The sequence below is a fragment of the Rattus norvegicus genome, chromosome 2 (genome assembly GCF_036323735.1).
Source record: "Rattus norvegicus strain BN/NHsdMcwi chromosome 2, GRCr8, whole genome shotgun sequence".
NCBI classification, from domain to species: domain Eukaryota; kingdom Metazoa; phylum Chordata; class Mammalia; order Rodentia; family Muridae; genus Rattus; species Rattus norvegicus.
In genome coordinates, this window is record NC_086020.1 from 195,070,786 (window position 1) to 195,088,809 (window position 18,024).

The 18,024-nt window shown below is 38.3% G+C and overlaps 1 protein-coding gene across 5 annotated transcripts in view; it reads left to right on the top strand.

The window, feature by feature from the left end:
• Positions 1-18,024, top strand: part of St7l (suppression of tumorigenicity 7-like) — a 69,817-nt gene that overhangs the window by 17,847 nt on the left and 33,946 nt on the right. For 3 of the 5 annotated variants that reach the window (XM_063281643.1, XM_063281644.1, XM_063281646.1), the window contains 6 exons: positions 127-205; positions 7,373-7,527; positions 9,542-9,639; positions 10,588-10,702; positions 12,941-13,013; positions 14,463-15,039. In XM_063281643.1, coding sequence (XP_063137713.1) covers positions 127-205; positions 7,373-7,527; positions 9,542-9,639; positions 10,588-10,702; positions 12,941-13,013; positions 14,463-15,024 — 1,082 coding nt within the window. In that variant the 3' untranslated portion in view covers positions 15,025-15,039. Of the gene's footprint in view, positions 1-126; positions 206-7,372; positions 7,528-9,541; positions 9,640-10,587; positions 10,703-12,940; positions 13,014-14,462; positions 15,040-18,024 lie in introns of those variants that run through there. The other 2 variants (NM_001007639.1, XM_063281647.1) reach the window with 1 other exon arrangement.

Here is an 18,024-nt window from a genome sequence, read left to right on the forward strand (position 1 = left end):
ATGTGAACTCGTAGCTCAGTTTCATATGTTTAAGAACATGATATTTAAAGCTCACTCTTCATACGTTTTACATAAGATTATTTATGTTTACCATCTCATCCACTCTTTGAAATATTCTTCCCACAGTTATGCAGAAGGCATGGAGGGAAAGAAATCCTCCAGCTCGAATCAAAGCAGCCTACCAAGCTTTAGAGTTAAACAATGAGTAAGTTGGAAAAATAAATTTGTTTTAAAGGAAACACAGGCAAATAATTTTGTATTTTCTTTTATCTGTTCATAAGATTCGGAAGAGTCTCCTTCCCTATCTTGCACACTAGAGATAAGATTTGCAGTGTTCACTCCATCTGTATTTGCTTGTGGAAGTGTAAATTACCATATGGTTTTACATAAAGTATTTTAGAGGTTCATTTTAAATAGACTACTGATGAAGAATGCAAATGATACTTAGTAGTTAAATGGATACTTCAGTATTTATGCCACTGTTTTATTTCGTTTTTCATTTAAATCATTCATTTAAAGCAGTCACCAATCCTGGGAACTTATACAAAGCAATGGGCTTTGAGGCATCAAAGAAGATTCAAAGTTTATAAAATAGCTCTGTCAGTTTTTTCATGTTTACAGCATTTACTTTCATAGCACTTTGTGTTATCTTTATATCTTAAAACAAAAATGAAAACCTGACTCCATGTTTAAAAGGCTACTTATTCTAAATAATATAGTATAATATATTCTAAATAAATGTCATGTGACATTATTCAAAGAATGCCACATGGCTAATATGAATTGAGAGTTTTCCTTCAATCTTTCTTGTTATCAATAAGAAGACCCTCTTGGGAGAGCAAAGTAATGGCTATGTTCCCCAGCTAGTGACTGGCTGACGGGAGTGTAGCCTGTTGAGACTCTGAAATAGTCAGAGCTTTTGTGAAGTAACCTCGGATTGCTTAGTCAAGCAGAAATTGCCTAAATATAAGAGCTCTCACCCCCGACTCTCTAGTCACCCCCTGACTCTCTAGCTCACCCCCCTGACTCTCTAGCTCACCCCCTGACTCTAGTCACCCCCTGACTCTCTAGCTTATCCCCTGACTCTCTAGCTCACCCCCTGACTCTCTGGCTCACCCCCTGACTCTCTAGCTCACTCCCTGACTCTCTAGCTCACCTCCCAACTCTCTAGCTCACCTCCTGACTCTCTAGCTCACCCCCTGACTCTCTAGCTCACCCCCACCCCCTGACTCTCTAGCCCACCCCTGACTCTCTAGCTCACCCCCTGACTCTCTAGCTTACCCCCTGACTCTCTAGCTCACCCCCTGACTCTCTAGTCACCCCCTGACTCTAGCTCACCCTTGACTCTCTAGCTCACCCCCGACTCTAGTCACCCCCACACCCGACTCTCTAGCTCAGTGGCATTCTTGGAGACAAAATGAACATGCCAGCCCAGATGCAGGTGTATCATGCCAGGAACAGAACTGTGGTTGTTGGTTTTACCAACGTGATGGTTCCTTGAGGCACTAACTCAAGGGGGTTGCCTTTATTTCAGTTACCTTGAAACTCTCTGAATCGAACATCCTAAGATGAAAATATTTAGAGGAAACTGGGTTATTAGCCATCTATTTCTGATGTAAAAGATAAAACAAAATAAAAGGACAAAATAGACAACCTAGAAAATATATGAGGAAAGGTTGGGAAATGGGACATTGGAGAATAGGGCCTCCAAAAGTTCCACAGATTCCTGGGAGCCTCAAAGACCCAGTTTTTGACAGAGTTGGACACATGCTCAGAAAATACTTAGTTTTCAAGTCTTTTTAAGCCCATATATTATCTTAATTCATGGGGAAAAAAAGATAAAATCCAACTTTATTTTATGATAAAAATATTTAAAAATGTCAGCTATGTAAAGAATGTCCTGTCTAGATAACATTTAGGTTGGACATAATAGGAAATAAAAGCTCTGATAGTTGTAAAATACCTGAGCGTTGAAAGTGCATCTTTGTATATATACATATGTATGTACATGCAAACACACATATACATATACATATATGTACACATATGCACATACACATACATTCACACATACACAATGCCTACCTGTGGAGTCTTGGGTTTTGTACTTTGTTCATAAATATTTAAGAAATCTTTGATCATTAATTGACCACTATGCTGAGTACAGACCTTATTGGTCACACATAACAAAGAATACAAAGTTACAAAATCATCAGGAAATTTACTATACGGACAACTCCAACAAACAGCAGCAGCAAAGGGGAATGCAGAAAATCAGATTCTACAGTTGCCAGAATATTAGAGTTAAGATTTTCAATTTTCAACATCAACAAAAAAAATTATGAAGCATGCAGAAAACGTGGATGTGGTGGTACATTTTTGTAATCTCAGCAGTCAGGAGACTGTAACTGAGCTCTGGGTTAGCCTGGGGTACAGCCAGACCCTGATCTCAAACAAAACAAGAAAAACCAGCATTCAGAGAAATGATAGAACAGAAATGGAAAAGGTATTCATGGAAATGTCTCCAAAAAAAGTCTGAATTTTTTTCTTTTTCTTTTTTTAAAAGATTTAATTAACTGTCTTCAGACACACCAGAAGAAGGCATCAAATCTCTTTATAGATGGTTTTGAGCCACCATGTGGTGCTGGGAATTGAACTCAGGACCTCTGGAAGAGCAGTCGGTGCTCTTAACCGCTGAGCCATCTCTAGCCCCACTGAACTTTTTTCTTAATAGACTTTAAACCATCTATTTTAAATTTGTTCAAAACGGTAAAGACTACAAGAAAGGTCTATCGTGCTGTTTCACCACTAGAAAATTATCAGTACGTGTTTGAAATTCCATCAAGGGCCTCTGGACACATAAAGAACTAAGAGGAAATCCTACAGTTGAAAATGCAGCTGACATAAAAATGTGCTCCAGGAGCTCTGTGACAGGTCTGCGCTCAGAGTCAGCACAGCTGTCCGATCCCTGTAGCTTAGGGGTCTCAGAAACAGGAAACTGACATTAAAGAAGAGAAGTTGAGGTCCTCATGATCCTGGGCTCACTACTTCTGTGTAACATTCTATGAGGAATCCTAACAGGGCAGGTGAGCAAGAAAGGAAAAAAATGTCTGCGTTTGAAAGGAAAAAATAAACTGTCTTTTCATAGGTGATGTGATTGTATGTCTAGAAAACCTTAAGAAGTTTACGCAAACAGAAACCTATCCATGCTTATAAATTAGGTTTAAAATGTATGAATAAATAGTTAGCTTCATCTCTAAACAGTTATGATGAGCACAACCCCATTTACAATGGCAGCAAGCATATGACAGTGCGTAGGAGGAAATTTAGCCAAAAAGTGTGATACTTGCACACTGATAACTAGAAAAGCAGTTGAGAGATAAAGGCCTTGGGGCTGGGGATTTAGCTCAGTGGTAGAGCGCTTGCCTAGCAAGCGTAAGGCCCTGGGTTCAGTCCCCAGCTCCGGGAAAAAAAAAAAAAAAAAAAAAAAAAAAAAAAAAAAGGCCTGGCGGCCTGAGCTCGACCCCAGAACCTAGGAAGGAGCAAGCTGACTTCTGGCAGTCACCTTCTCACTTCTGAACACACGTGATGGCATATGTGTGCCCACACTTCTACACTCAAAGTAATTTTTCAAAACTTTGAAAACCCACAAAACATTGTTCAAATGGTTAAAATAAAAAGACCTAAACAAGTATGAAGGAATTGTCTGCTCATGTATTATACAGATTAAATGTCATTGACTAAAATGTCAGTGCTCCCCCACATCAGTCTACAGATTTAATGTAACTGCTGTTAAAATTACAATCACTGGGGCTAGACCTATGATTCAGTGGTTAAAAGCTCTGGCTACTTCTCCAGTGGACCCTGGATTGGTTCCCAGCACCCGTATGGCAGCTCACAATCATCTGATGCTACTCCCTGGGTATCCAGTACCCTCTACTGGTCTCCATGGGGATTGCATGCATGTAGTACCTAGGCATACATGTAGGCAAAACACTCATACATATAAAAAATGATTAAAATTGTAGTTACTATTTCTGCAGAAGTGGACAAATTGGTCTTATCATTTGCATGCTGTTGCAACGGACTCTAAGTAACCAAAAACAATCCTAGAACAGCATTAGAGGACTCATAGTTTCCAATTTTAAAACTTACTATAAAGCTAGGTGGCTAAACCATCAGGTTAGACAACTAGACTGATGGGTTCCAACTGGGAGTTTGCACATAAGCTCATGAGTCTGTGGGCTGTTAGTTGATTTTTTGATGGAGGTGCTAAGGCAGTTCAACAGAGGAAAAGATGTTTTTAGCAAATGATACTGAAACAGTTGGACAATCACATCTACAGGTTGGAAATTGTACCCCTCTACCTCACATGCATATTAATTAATTAAAAATTGACTAGACTCCTCTAAGAGAATATGGAGTGGGTTGGGGTGTATTTTGGTGGTAGAGCTCTTTTCCTGAAAAAGAGAGTAGGGCTGGGGGAAGAGAGAAGAGAAGAGGAGAGAAGGGGGTCGGGGACGACAGGAGAGAAAAGGTAGGGCAGCCTTAGGCCCCAGATTTTCCAGTGGTTTAACAGACAGGACAATAAAGACATAAGCAATATGGTAAACTATATCTTATTAAAACGAAAGCCTCTTTGCACCGAAGGACTCTATTGAAGAGGTGATCTGTGACTGTCGGTGGGGAGCCGTGAGAGACAGTAGAACTGCTAAATGGTTATAACACTTTATGTACCAGCTACAGTTCGCAACCTTGAGAATACAGTCATCGTTTCTGAGTTCTCTAATTGAAAATGTATTATACTGGTGGGTCTACAAGACAGCTCATCTGGTAAAGGTACGATGATCTGATTTTGATTCCCAGGACCCATGTGGTAGAAAGAGGAAACCGAATCCAACACGTTGTTCTCTGACCTCCACATGTGTGCTATGGTGTATACATAGGCACACATGATAAACAAATACAAAATAAGTATATGAAATAGAATTTTACTGGTGTGTGAATTTAATCCCAGTTTAAGACAAAAGAAAGTCATTAAGTATGCATAGGACTATTTTTTTTTAATAACACATCTAGATGCAAGAATATAAGGCAAAATTGCCAAGGAACATATACTATGATTTATTGTGGGTTTTGGTGGTACTGGGGATAGAACCCAGGTCCTTGCACATGCCAGACAAGTGCTCTACCCTTGAACTACTTTTTCAGTCCCCACCCCGCCTTTTTCCCTTCTACGTTTTGAGACAAGATCTTATTGATTTGCCCAGGCAGTTCTTGAACTTGTCACTCTCCTGCCTCACCCTAATGAGAAGTTGGGATTATAGGCCTGTACCATCAGACCTGGTTTGTAATTTAGTTATGGTAGGGGTTGGGGATGTATCTTAATGATAGACATTGCCTACCATGTGAGATCCTGAGTTTTATTCCCAGCACCACAAAACAAAGTAATAAGATGATGTTGATATTTAAGATTCTATTTCATCAATTTTATCCATCAAGGTCTTTACAAAAGTGGTGTTTTGTTTTGTTTTGCAGTGCTGGGATCGAACCCAGGGCCTCAAGCATGCTAGGCAAGTGCTCTACCACTGTGCTGTAACCCCCGCCCTACAAAAAATATTTCTATCTTGGCTATTTAAAAGTGTTTGAAACAAAACAATAAATACAAATATTTGATGATAGGTGTTGTGACATGTATCTGTAATCACCAGCACTTGGAAAGCTAAGTCAGGAGAATGAGAGTTCAAGGCTAGTCTGGGCGGCATGACATAATTCTGTTGTGAGCAACAACAAAAATTTGAAATTGATTTGGGGTGGCAGATAGGATACTTAATGTTTAAAGCAATAGTGTACCTAATGTTTTATAAAAATCTAATGTAATGCATTGGAGAAATATGTCAATTAGTAAATTATTATATATGTCAATTTAAAATGCTATCTGGAAACTGTCTCTGTGGTGCAATCTGCATTTTTTTCTGAAAGGCCTTCTTGACCCTAACTGAAGGGTAGTTACCTTTTTATAATTATTACTATTTTATAATAGACAAGGTCTTGTCATAGAGCGCAAAGCTTTTTGTCAAAGCTGTCCACAAACTCAAGGTCCTCCTGCCTCAGGGTTCTGAGTATTGGGATTATAGATGTGGATGGTAGCTACTCCAGTCACTGAATTTTGTGCCTTCTCTTGCATTTTTTGTCAATAATCTCTGATTAATTGGAACATGTGAACCATACATGTAGCTTTTTAGATTTCCAGTAGCCATATTTAAGTAGTTAAAAAAGAATTTAGTTTGAGTGTTTTATTATTAATATTCAAAATATAAAATGTTTTCACATATGATCACTATTTTAAAAGCCTACCAATGAAGTATTTTACATTTTCTCAGTCTTTAAAATTTGATATGCACTAGCATGCCAAATTAATCAGTTTAGATTAATCACATTTCAAGTGTTCAGTATCTACTTGTGGCTACTGATTTAAATGCTGGACTGTATAGGCTTGGACAAGCAGAACTAAGACATCATCTTCAAACTAAATGTTCTGGTTAGTTATCCCAATGGAAGGGAAACTTTTTGATTTCTTTCTTTTTTTTTTTTTTTTTTTTTTTTTTTTTTTTCGGAGCTGGGGACCGAACCCAGGGCCTTGTGCTTCCTAGGTAAGCGCTCTACCACTGAGCTAAATCCCCAGCCCCTTTGATTTCTTTCTTACACAAAGCCAAGAATTAGTTTATTTTATTGGCTAGCTGTTGACTTTAAAGATACAAACAAAAATCTCTGTGTTTTAGCAGGGTGAAGAAAAGGAAGCTTGGGGCAAACATGGGTGTGTGGTTGAGCGTTGGTGTATGAGAGGAAGGACTGGATAAGCCTAGAAGAGGCCACAGATAGCACTTGGGTAGAAAAGGCTTAATGTAGAACTGTTTCTGATCACATACAAAAAGTCCCTAATTAGCCTAGGGAATCTTCCCAGTCTGCACTCCCATGGTTGGTACCATGTTATGGACATTTGTGAGCAGGCAGTGGCTTAGAGCAGGCGTGACTGGGGGTGGGGCAGGGCTGGTGCTTACAACTACTTTTTAAAGGAACTTTTTGTGTACCTTACTTTTTCTCCCCTTTCACAAAAGCAAAGCAAAGTTTCAGAGAACAGAGATAGAAATAAAAAAGACAGAAAATAAAGAGTGGATCAAACACTGTGGGGTTGGAATGATGACTATCCTAGTGCACCCCTAGGGAGTTAACACACTGAGTGATGTTCATTTTTCCCTCAAAGATGGAGAGTATAGGTAGGGATGGGAAGCGCGCCATAGCAAGGGCCTGTGCAAGAGCAGTGTGGGCTGCACCACTGTACTTAATGTTGCCTTGCCTGCTTGCTTTATAGCTGTGCCACTGCCTACGTTCTACTGGCCGAAGAAGAAGCAACAACCATTGTAGATGCTGAAAGGTTATTTAAACAGGCACTCAGGGCGGGAGAGATAATTTATAGACGGTCACAGCAGTGCCAGCATCAGAGTCCTCAGCATGAAGCTCAACTGAGTAAGCACATTTAAACTGCCTATTCCTCCTTTTCCCCCCTCTTGGTTTCTCAGGTGTTAGCCTCAAATTTGCCAAATAGACAAGGATGGCCCAGAATTGATCTTCCTTCTAAGCTGGGATTCTAGGCATGCGCCACCAAGCCCAGGTTTTGTCCTGTTCTGAATTTGCATCTTTTGTGTTTAAAGCAAAAAACAACAGCTACAACAACAATATCAACAACAACAATAAATTAATATATAAACATTCGCTAGTTTTTATGAGACAACTGGTAGATTCTATTTCTGATCTGTTAATAGTAACAAGCCAACAGTACAGAAAGAAGTATGCATTATCCTGACAGTATTTGTAGAATGGAACAGATCTGTTTAGTTACCTAGAAAAAAAATATGCTGTTTTGAAACTGAGCATTTTCTTTCCTACAAGAGCTGGCTGGTCACTAGATAAACAACACTTTTTAAAATTCAAGGGACCCTTCTAATGATGCCAGACAGTACTCAGATTCTCTCTAGACAGTAAACATTGTCTTTACCCAGACCCTTACTCAGAGTAATGGGAGGGGTACTGTTTTGCATTTCTGGGAATCTGATCCAGGGCCTTCCTCCCATGTGCTTGACAGTATCTAACCCTGAGGTGAACCCCCAGTCCAAACATCATTTTGTTTGCTCTTCATCTATGGATCTGTATGTGGTACCAAAGGGTGGTTCCTTCCTTCCTTCCTCCCTCCCTCCCTCCTTCTCTCTCTCCCTCCTCTTCCTTGTTCTTTTTTCTGAATTTGGATCCTTCTGGTGACTGCTCCTTTCACACCCTTTGTTTCCTAGCACATACACGGTTTTCTATGTGACATTGTTTCTTTTTTTGATTGATTTTTCTCCAGCAAGCTTGAGATCAGATGATGCACAGGAACCGTTTTTTCTTTTGAAGATGTTCTTCTGGTTAGGGTTGCGACACTTACCAAAGCTGTTAGAATCAGGCAGTGTTGCTGTTTCTGACTGAGACTTGTGGCCAAGGGGTTTTAGTTTCATGATTTTGGCAGATACTAGGCAATAAATTGAAATATGTTTATACAAGACATTATCTCTTAGCAGCTAAGTTCTACATTTTTTGTTTATGGAAATTAAAATTTGGCTAATGTTTTCTCTCAGTTAAATACTTGTGTTTACAATATATTTCATTAAGGCATGTTTTTATACAAAACTAGTTAATTTTGCAACCTGGAACTAATGAAACTACATCTATAATACCTCTTGCTTTTTGTCCTTGCATAATATCAAATGTGGTTATGTTGTTGACTTTTTAATTTTAAAAATTATACTTATCTATATATTAGTATTTGAATGTGTGTTCACATTTGACTGTGTGTGCACATGCACATATGTATGCATAGAAGTCAGAAAAGAACTTGTGTGTGTCAGTTTTCTCCTTCCACCATGTGGATCTCAGGGATCAAACTCAGGTAACCAGGCTTGGCAGCAAGTATCCTCTGCCTTCTGAGCCATCTCCCTGGCCCAGGGGTCAGATTTTCCTCATAACTCTTTCTAGAAAGTTTCCTAATTAATTACTAACTTAATAAAATTTATATTATTCATACAAATTTTGTTTGAAACATCTAGAGTCTTTGAGCCAAAATAATAATACTAAAATTATAGGTTGTTTATGCAGAAACTTTAGTAGATAAATATATCTTCCTACTAATATCTACTTGTTTTCTATCAGTATTAAACTCATCAACCAAAGAAATTATATACTATGCTCAATTGCTTACTACTAGAGGAAAAGTAATTAAATATATTTTAAGGTTTTAATATTAGAAACATACATAAAATATTTATTACTGAGTGATAAATTTAGCATTTATTAATAATAATGCATTCTTATATTATTAATAATTATAATATAATTATATTAATTATTATAATTATATAATTATAATTAATTTTAATAAGCTTTCCAAGTTTAAATATTAGGCCATGATACAAAAGTGAGAGCTGTGTAATTTTCTTGTTGTTTTTAATAGGGCGAGATACCAATGTACTTGTGTATATTAAAAGAAGATTGGCAATGTGTGCAAGAAAATTGGGAAGAATAAGGGAAGCAGTGAAAATAATGAGAGATGTAAGTAAATTGATAACAACCATTATTTCTATTTACAAACTAAAAAAATTTATCAGTTATTTTAATGCAAAATTACTTTTTCCTTTATTTTAAAATAACTTAGGGTTGGGGATTTAGCTCAGTGGTAGAGCGCTTCCTAGGAAGCGCAAGGCCCTGGGTTCGGTCCTCAGCTCCGAAAAAAAGAACCAAAAAAAAAAAAAAAAAACTTAATTTTTTAAAAGATTTATTCATTTTATTTATATGAGTACACTGTAGCTGTCTTCAGACACACCAGACAGGGCATTAAATCCCATTACAGATGGTTGTGAGCCACCATGTGGTTTCTGGGAATTGAACTCAGGACCTCTGGAAGAGCAGTCAGTGCTCTTAACCACTGAGCCATCTCTCCAGCCCCAGAATCACTGCTTTTCAATTGCCCATCTTTTTTTTTTTTTTAAACATTTTTATTTATTATATATAAGCACACTGTAGCTGTCCTCAGACACACCAGAAGAGGGCATCAGATCCCATTACAGATGGTTGTGAGCCACCATGTGGTTGCTGGGATTTGAACTCAGGACCTCTGGAAGAGCAGTCGGTGCTCTTAACCTCTGAGCCATCTCTCCAGCCCGATTGCCCACCTTTCTAACAGGATAGTATGTATATCGGTGTATATGTATGTATGTATTTTCTTGGGGTATGGTCTCAGCCTGGTTGTCCTGGAACTCATTCTGTAGGCCATCCTGACTTCCAACTTGAAGTGGTCTGCCTGCCTCTGCCTCCTGAGTGCTGGGATTGAAGGCCTGTGACATCACTGCCCAGCACATATTTTTAATGTGTGTATATTTCTTAAGGTTTAGATCTTTATAAATTTATAAAAAGGCAAATAACATACTTTAACAAATCACTGAGTTTTTTTGTCATTTTTTATTTGATTGTAGTCTTTCTTTTTTTCCTTTTAATATACAGTTGATGAAAGAGTTTCCTCCTCTTACCATGTTGAACATCCATGAAAATCTTTTAGAATCACTTCTAGAATTGCAGGCCTACGCAGATGTTCAGGCAGTCCTGGCAAAATATGATGGTGAGTTATTTGGTGTGTATTAGTAGATAACATGGGTATAGATAGACTAGATATTCTAGGTTTCTTTATTGTCTCTTTCCAGTCTTAACAGTCAATTTTCAAGGAGCAGGTAAAACTACTATCAAGTGTCTAACTGTCCTTCCAGCATCAAAAGTTTACAAGAAGGAACTTTTCCTCTGTGAGGATGTATTCTTTATTAACTGAGTATGTAATATGTATAAGGCACTTAGATTGTAATGGTGAACTTGAAAACATGGATTTAACCCTCATGGCATTTATGATTTAGTGGAACACATAGAGAATTGGGACAGTACATAGCAGGTAGATATGAGGAGAGGTGTAGGCATTGTGGACACAATAGGGTGCCTCATGGATTTTGGCATATAAGGAATACCAAAAGAAGTTGTATGGTAATCTTTATAAGAATAATTCAGAATAATGGTTTTATAATTATTTTTAGTTAAAAAAGTGATTTATATAATTTCATTGTGTCCATATAATAACAATGTGATGTGTAGGACAAGCATTTTTACTCTTCTTGGTACGAAATTAGGAAACTGGAGTTTAAGAAGGTTAAATATTGGGTAATAGTTCCCAGTAAATGAGTGGCAAACCTGAACCTTAATTCAGCTTTTCCATTTCTTTGTTTGCTAGATATTTTGTAAGAACAATTCCATGTATATTAGCCATTTATATTATTATAACAATAACAGTTGGCTACAAATAGATTTGGAACAGTGCTGAATAGGACTTTCTTCTCATTCATTCAAAGTAAGACATCAATTTAGTTTATCTTCCTCTTAGATCTGCCTGCCTCTGCCTTTCTCTCCTCTCACGTCCTGGGATTAAAGATATATTTCACTGTGCCCATCTAGGATATTTTAATGTGCATCTATTTCTTAAGGTTTAGATCTTCGTAAGTTTATTAAAGATAATTTTTACTTTGATAAACCTGGTTCAGCTTGTCTGAGTTTTTCGGTCATGATTTATTCTGATATTAGTCCCTCTTTTTAATGTACAGTTGATGAAAGTCTACCCTGCACAATTCCTAGCTCTCATAGTGTTTCTGCTTACACCTCTCATTACAACAGGACATGGACTGTCATTCACTGGCCCTGGCAGAGGTTCCTGCCATTCGTTTAGGATCCCCATGACTTGGGAAGGTTGAAGTGTGATATATTTGATAGGGGAAGTTTACTTCTTTTAAACATCTGGAATTCTTAGGCAGATCTTCAGAATAGTTAGGCTCATGGGAAAATTTGTGAGAAATTTCTTCCATATGTAACTTACTGGATGTGTGGCCTATTGTGATATTTGTGTTATGCAGGCTTAGGGACTGAATATAAAAAGTCAGAAAGGGACCTGTTTAGTAAAACCCACCAAACCGAACAGAGCCCACCTTATTTGGTGCTTCTGTGGTTTTAGTGTTCATGTGTCTTACTGTACATCACTGTATGGACCTGAAGTTGTTGGGATCTCCATTCACTGTAAGTCTGAGCTGAGACCATCTTGAGAGCACTTCATTCTCTTCCAGGACCTCTATTTTAGGCATCCTTCTGGAAAAGGATTTACTTTGTTCATGATCTCAGATTAATTTTATATTCTATGAAATGTAGTCACATAAAAAATGTAGAAAAGACAAACACTTAGGGAAAAAGTTAAAATCATTCCAGATATAATAGCACTTAAATATTTTAATTTTTTCTAATATTAGTTTATTTATTTATTTAATGTATGTGAGTACACTGCAGCTGTCTTCAGGCACACCAGAAGAGGGCATCAGATCCCATTACAGATGGTTGTGAGCCACCATGTGGTTGCTGGGAATTGAACTCAGGACTTCTGGAAGAGCAGTCAGTGTTCTTAACCACTGAGCTACTGCTCCAGCCCCTAATATTAGTTTTTACAGACTTTTAGTTATACTGTGGATTTCCTATGACTAGTCTTATTGTAAACAGAATTTTATAGATGTTTGTTGAAAACCTATTGCAATTATACAGAGGACTTTTATCAACATAGCTTAATCTCTCTGTACCATTTTCCATTTCGAAAAGAGATCAATAAAGTCGTAACTATCCCCCAGGGATATGCCACTAGTAAATAGTATAATCAAGAATCAAACCCAGGGCTTCCAACAATGTGTCTCGGTGCCTATACTACTGTATTAGAGCTGATGAGTCTGTACTGTAACTTATATATTTTAATCCTTACCTAAACTGACAATAATAATTGTTACAGATATAAGCCTTCCAAAGTCAGCAGCCATCTGCTACACAGCAGCGCTATTGAAAACAAGAACTGTCTCAGATAAGTAAGTACTTATGAAACCATGGTATTTCCTGATAATTTGGAAAGACTAATGAATATTTAATACGTTTTTCCCTCTTCCTCCTTTCTGTTTCCTTCCCAATAAGGGTCTTCTGTGACGTTGAGGCTGTTCATTGCATGTAGATTGATGACAGAGCTTTTTAGAGTTAAGTAAACTGGGACTCAGATAGTTACATCTAGTAATTGTAATTGTTACGTTGAGAACGATATTGGGGGTTGGGGGGACTAGAGAGATAGACGGCTCATAGGTTAAAAGCACTGGCTGCTCTTCCAGAGGACCTGGGTCCAGTTCCCAGCAACCATAGGGCGCAGCTCACAACTGTTTGTAATTGCAGTTCTTGAGGATTCAACAGACAAACACATGTGCAGACAAAACACAAGTGGTTGTATGAGGAATATATGTATTAAAAGATTATAGCAATTTCAACGAAGAAGAAGCACACAGAACTGAGTGTGGAGCTTATATCTGTAATGCCAGCATTTGGGAGGAGGAATAGGAGTTTAAGGCTAGCCTGGGCTATATAGCAAGCTGAAGGACATCCTAGTGTATAAATTGTCTCAAAAAGAAAAAAAAGCACACAGTTAATATGGTAGCAATGAGCTGGTAACCACAGGTGCATAGTAGGCAGCTTGGTTTCATCTTGCCTTTATACCACTACTGAAGTTACCTATTCTCCCTTGCAGTTCTGGCTGTCCTTAGCTAATTCTATTTATTTGGCAGTTCAAATATTCAGAATCTGGCCAGGTCCAGTGGTGAGACACTATCAATAAACAAACAAACAAACAAGCATTCAAACAGGCACCAGAAACCAAATGATACTCATTTCTTTCACCTTAGATTTATATTTCGAATACATTAGAATAAAATATGCACAGTTTATTTTTTTTTAAAGATTTATTTATTTAATGTATGTGAGTACACTGTAGCTGTCTTCAGACACACCAGAAGAGGGCATCGGATCCCATTACAGATGGTTGTGAGACACCAGCAGCCACCATGTGGTTGCTGGGAATTGAACTCAGGTCCTCTGGAAGAGCAGTCGGTGCTCTTAACCACTGAGCCATCTCTCCAGCCCTCACAGTTTATTTCTTATCACCTAAATAATAAGATCTGCATTGTGCTTGCTGAGATTTTCTGATCCCTCAGTGACATTTCTTATTGTAGTCACCCTTCCCACAGTGGGTTCAATGGAGGTTCTCCAAAGGCTGTCTGTACTTGAGGCTGCAATTTTCATTTCTTCTTATGCTCTGTGTACAAGTTGAACCAGAGGCTTTACTTTCACGTTTATTGGTTATCTGGTCTTGTCTTTGGCCATTGCCAGAAATATCTTGGATTTGGGGAGATAAATTGTAATCTGAATCCATGTATATAGTTCCCAGTAGACTGTACATGTGGTTCATTCATTTCTCCATTCTGTGGTTTTCTTTTCAGATTCTCTCCAGAAACAGCCTTCAGAAAAGGGTTAAGCACAGCAGAAATTAATGCTGTGGAAGCAATTCATAGAGCTGTGGAATTTAATCCTCATGTTCCAAAAGTAAGATTTTTTATAACAAAAATACTACTTTTATTTAAACTTAACAAATTTATGACAGTAGACCAAAATGTACGGTTTGTCCTACATCAGATCAGAATTGTTTTAGCCTTCTCTCTTCACCTTCATCTTAAAAGGCATATCAAGAAAGCGTTTAGAATGACTAGGACCGGGGATGCGGCCCTGTTGATAGCATACTTGTGCTGCATACACAGCCCTGACTTGAGTCTGCAGTGCCATGAAAACTTGGCATGGTTGGTTCATGCCAGTAACCCTACCACGTGGGAGGTAGAGGCAAAAGGATCAGACGTTCAAGACCACTCTCTCTACTTTCTATACAGCGAGTTTGAGGCCAGCCTAGAACACTCCAGTCCCTGTATTAAAATAAGAAAATTAAAAGCAACTTGGTTAGATGCAATTAGTTCCCCATGGGTTTGTAATTGCTGGCAGAATAAAATCTGAATTGTGTTTACTTAACTCTCCTTCTATGTTGGTGATGAACACAGTGCTTTGCATGTGCTAGCCAAGAACTTATCATTGGGATGATTCCAGCTTCACTCAGTTGGTTTTTATTATAGTTATAGAGAAGAAACAATGAAATGACTAGATTGCTATAAAAAGTCATTTATATTTTGGAGCACATAATCAATTTTCCTATATTGTAAAAGGCTTTTCTGGATGCATGGCTGGGTTTTGAACTAGTACTGAGTAGACAAGAACTATAATCCAGGAGATTAACCATAGTAGATTGCAGCAGATAAATGAAGTCGATATCAATTATTAAGGCTCAGATCAATCAGCCTGCTCTATTTGTTTTTATATTGTATAACTTACATTTATACAAACGACTGACTAATCTATGTAATATTATCCAAATACTGAAACACTTAAACCCAATATTAAAATTTGGATTTTATAAACAATTTTTCTTTTTAAGAAAGATTATTCAGGAATAGACTCCTTTACTACTGTATAAAATTATAGCCATGATTCATTGTGTGTTAATGGAAGCTATAGGCTGGTAGACAGTAAAGATATTAACCCAAGAGCCCACAAGATGGCCAGCCAGTAAAATCACCTCCTGCTAAGCCTAATGTACATCCTGCAAGATGTCCTCTGACCCCAACATCCATAATGTGTGCCTCGCAATTATACATACAGAGAGACAATGAATAATGTAACAGAAAGACATTAACCTCTAAAAGAAACTCTTCAGGAAGCTGTTTGCCTTTTAGGATACGTGAAGGTGTGAAGTAAGTTAATGCGTTGGACATGGTAGAACATGCCTGGAATTCTAGCACTGCAGAGGCTGAGGCAGGACAATTAAGAATTTGAGAGCTACATATTTAAACCCATCTGAAGGACAGATGAAGGAAGGAAGGAAAGAAAGACAGACAGACCGAAAGGGAAAGAAAGGAAAGAAAAGAAAGCGGGAGGGAGGGGGGAAAGAGGGAGAGAGGGAAAGAGAGAGAGAGAGAAAGAGAGAGAGAGAGAGAGAGAGAGAATATGAGAGAGAATATGAGAGAGAATGTGAGAGAATGGAGAATGAGTATGAGGATGTCTACCCTCCAGGGCTGAGTAGTTGAGTAGTAGATACTGGGAAACTGCCTCTGAGGTAAACTGCAGGGTATCTATACCAAGCCCTGGATGCCCACCAGACTGCCTTTTCCCAGGTACATCTCCTCCCTACCCAAAGTATGGACTCCTTAACATCAACAGTACTTACTTCCTCCTTTCTGAACTTAAGTGCTGGTGTTGTAGATGAGTTGAGATCAGTCTGTCTTCCCTCTGCTCCAGTTCCTTCACCATTCCTCACAACTCTCTTCCCTCCCAATTTCTTGGTTTACTTGTTTTTTTTTAAACCAGAGTCCATTTAGTGTTGCTGGTATGTGCCTTGGTGTTGAACCATCTACTAGAACATGGGTAAACTTTTGGGGCTACATCTTTAAAGAAAACTCTTTCTCTGCTCTCCCAGCAGTCACCAATAGCCCCTCAGCTAGAGCTGGCACTACGTGACCACCTCCCAACTCCATGGCTGGAGTTCGTCTGCGTGGCACAGTTACTGGCTTCATATGTGTAACTGCCCTGTTGTGTCTGGAATACACTGCGTTCTGTAGTCATTCATCACCTCTATAATTAAATACAATATTTTTGGTGACAGAGGCTTATTATAGCCTATGCTGGCCTCAAACTCATGTAGCTGAGGATAATTTTGAACTCCCGACTCTCTGGTCTGTGCCTCTCAAGTCCTGTGATTATGGTCCATGCTACCATCTCTAACTTACTGTGTTTTTTTTCTGTTACATCATATTTTCCTTTTATGATTTATGATTAATTCTTTTTGTCTATATGCCAGATACTTTGTTTGAAAAGTTGTAAAATTAGGTTGAAACTTTGGGCAATACTATATTCTCCAGAAAAGATCTGTTTTGCTCTTAGATGATTGCAAGAAATACTAGCAAGCCAAGATTCATCACTTTAATGTTTAAGAGATGATTGTTTTGTGGACCACCCAGATGACTTAAAACTACTCCTGGTTCATCCTTATCCCTGGGATTCAGCCATTCAGGGCCCTCTACTCCTTAGTTGTAGATGCACTTGCACTGTTGACCTGCACTATTACTCCTGCCCCTAGTCAACAAAATGTCGAATGGCCTGTTACCCATCTCACCCAGTTGGAGAGTCCTCCACAGAGAAGAAAAGTCAGCTGTGGCTTACTTGTCTGGCTATCTGTCTTTGGACTGTGGTCTGGTAATTCTTCATGGTTTGCTAATCCTTGTGCATTTAGTTTTACTATTTTCATCTTAATTTTCCTGGAATGGTTAATGAGAATTACTCAGTCTCTCATTACTGGAAATTCAAGTCTATAAATATTTTTTTAAAACCTTCCACTCTCTTGCTTCAGAGGAGTTAAGAGAATGAATTCCACAACCAAACTGCTGGAGTTTTAATTCCAGCTACAGTGTTTCCTAGTTTTATGGTTTTAGATGAATTACTTCACTTTGTTATACTCAAATTTTCTCATCCTTATTTGCAAGTGTATGCATGCTTGTGTGCATTTGTGGAGATGTGTGTGTGTGTGTGTGTGTGTGTGTGTGTGCGTGTGTTGTGTGTGTTTGTGTGCGCGTACGCGTGCCGTGTGCATGTGCACATTTGTTGAAACCAGGCCTGATGCAGTCCATGTTGCCATGAATTCACTATGTAACCAAAGCTGGCCTCAACTCCTGATCCTCCTGCCTGTTTCCCAACTTCTGGGAAAACAGACATGTACCACAATGTCTGGTAAGATTCCTCTTACATGAAGTGAAAATAATACCCCTACTTCATACAGCTGTGATGAAGTTTAATAGTTTATAGTCAAAGGTGCTTGAAAGAGAGTCTACACAAAAGAAGCATTGCATAAGTGATTTGTTAATACTGTTAGTCTCCATGGTACACTGGATCTTTAAAAGAAGAAAACCT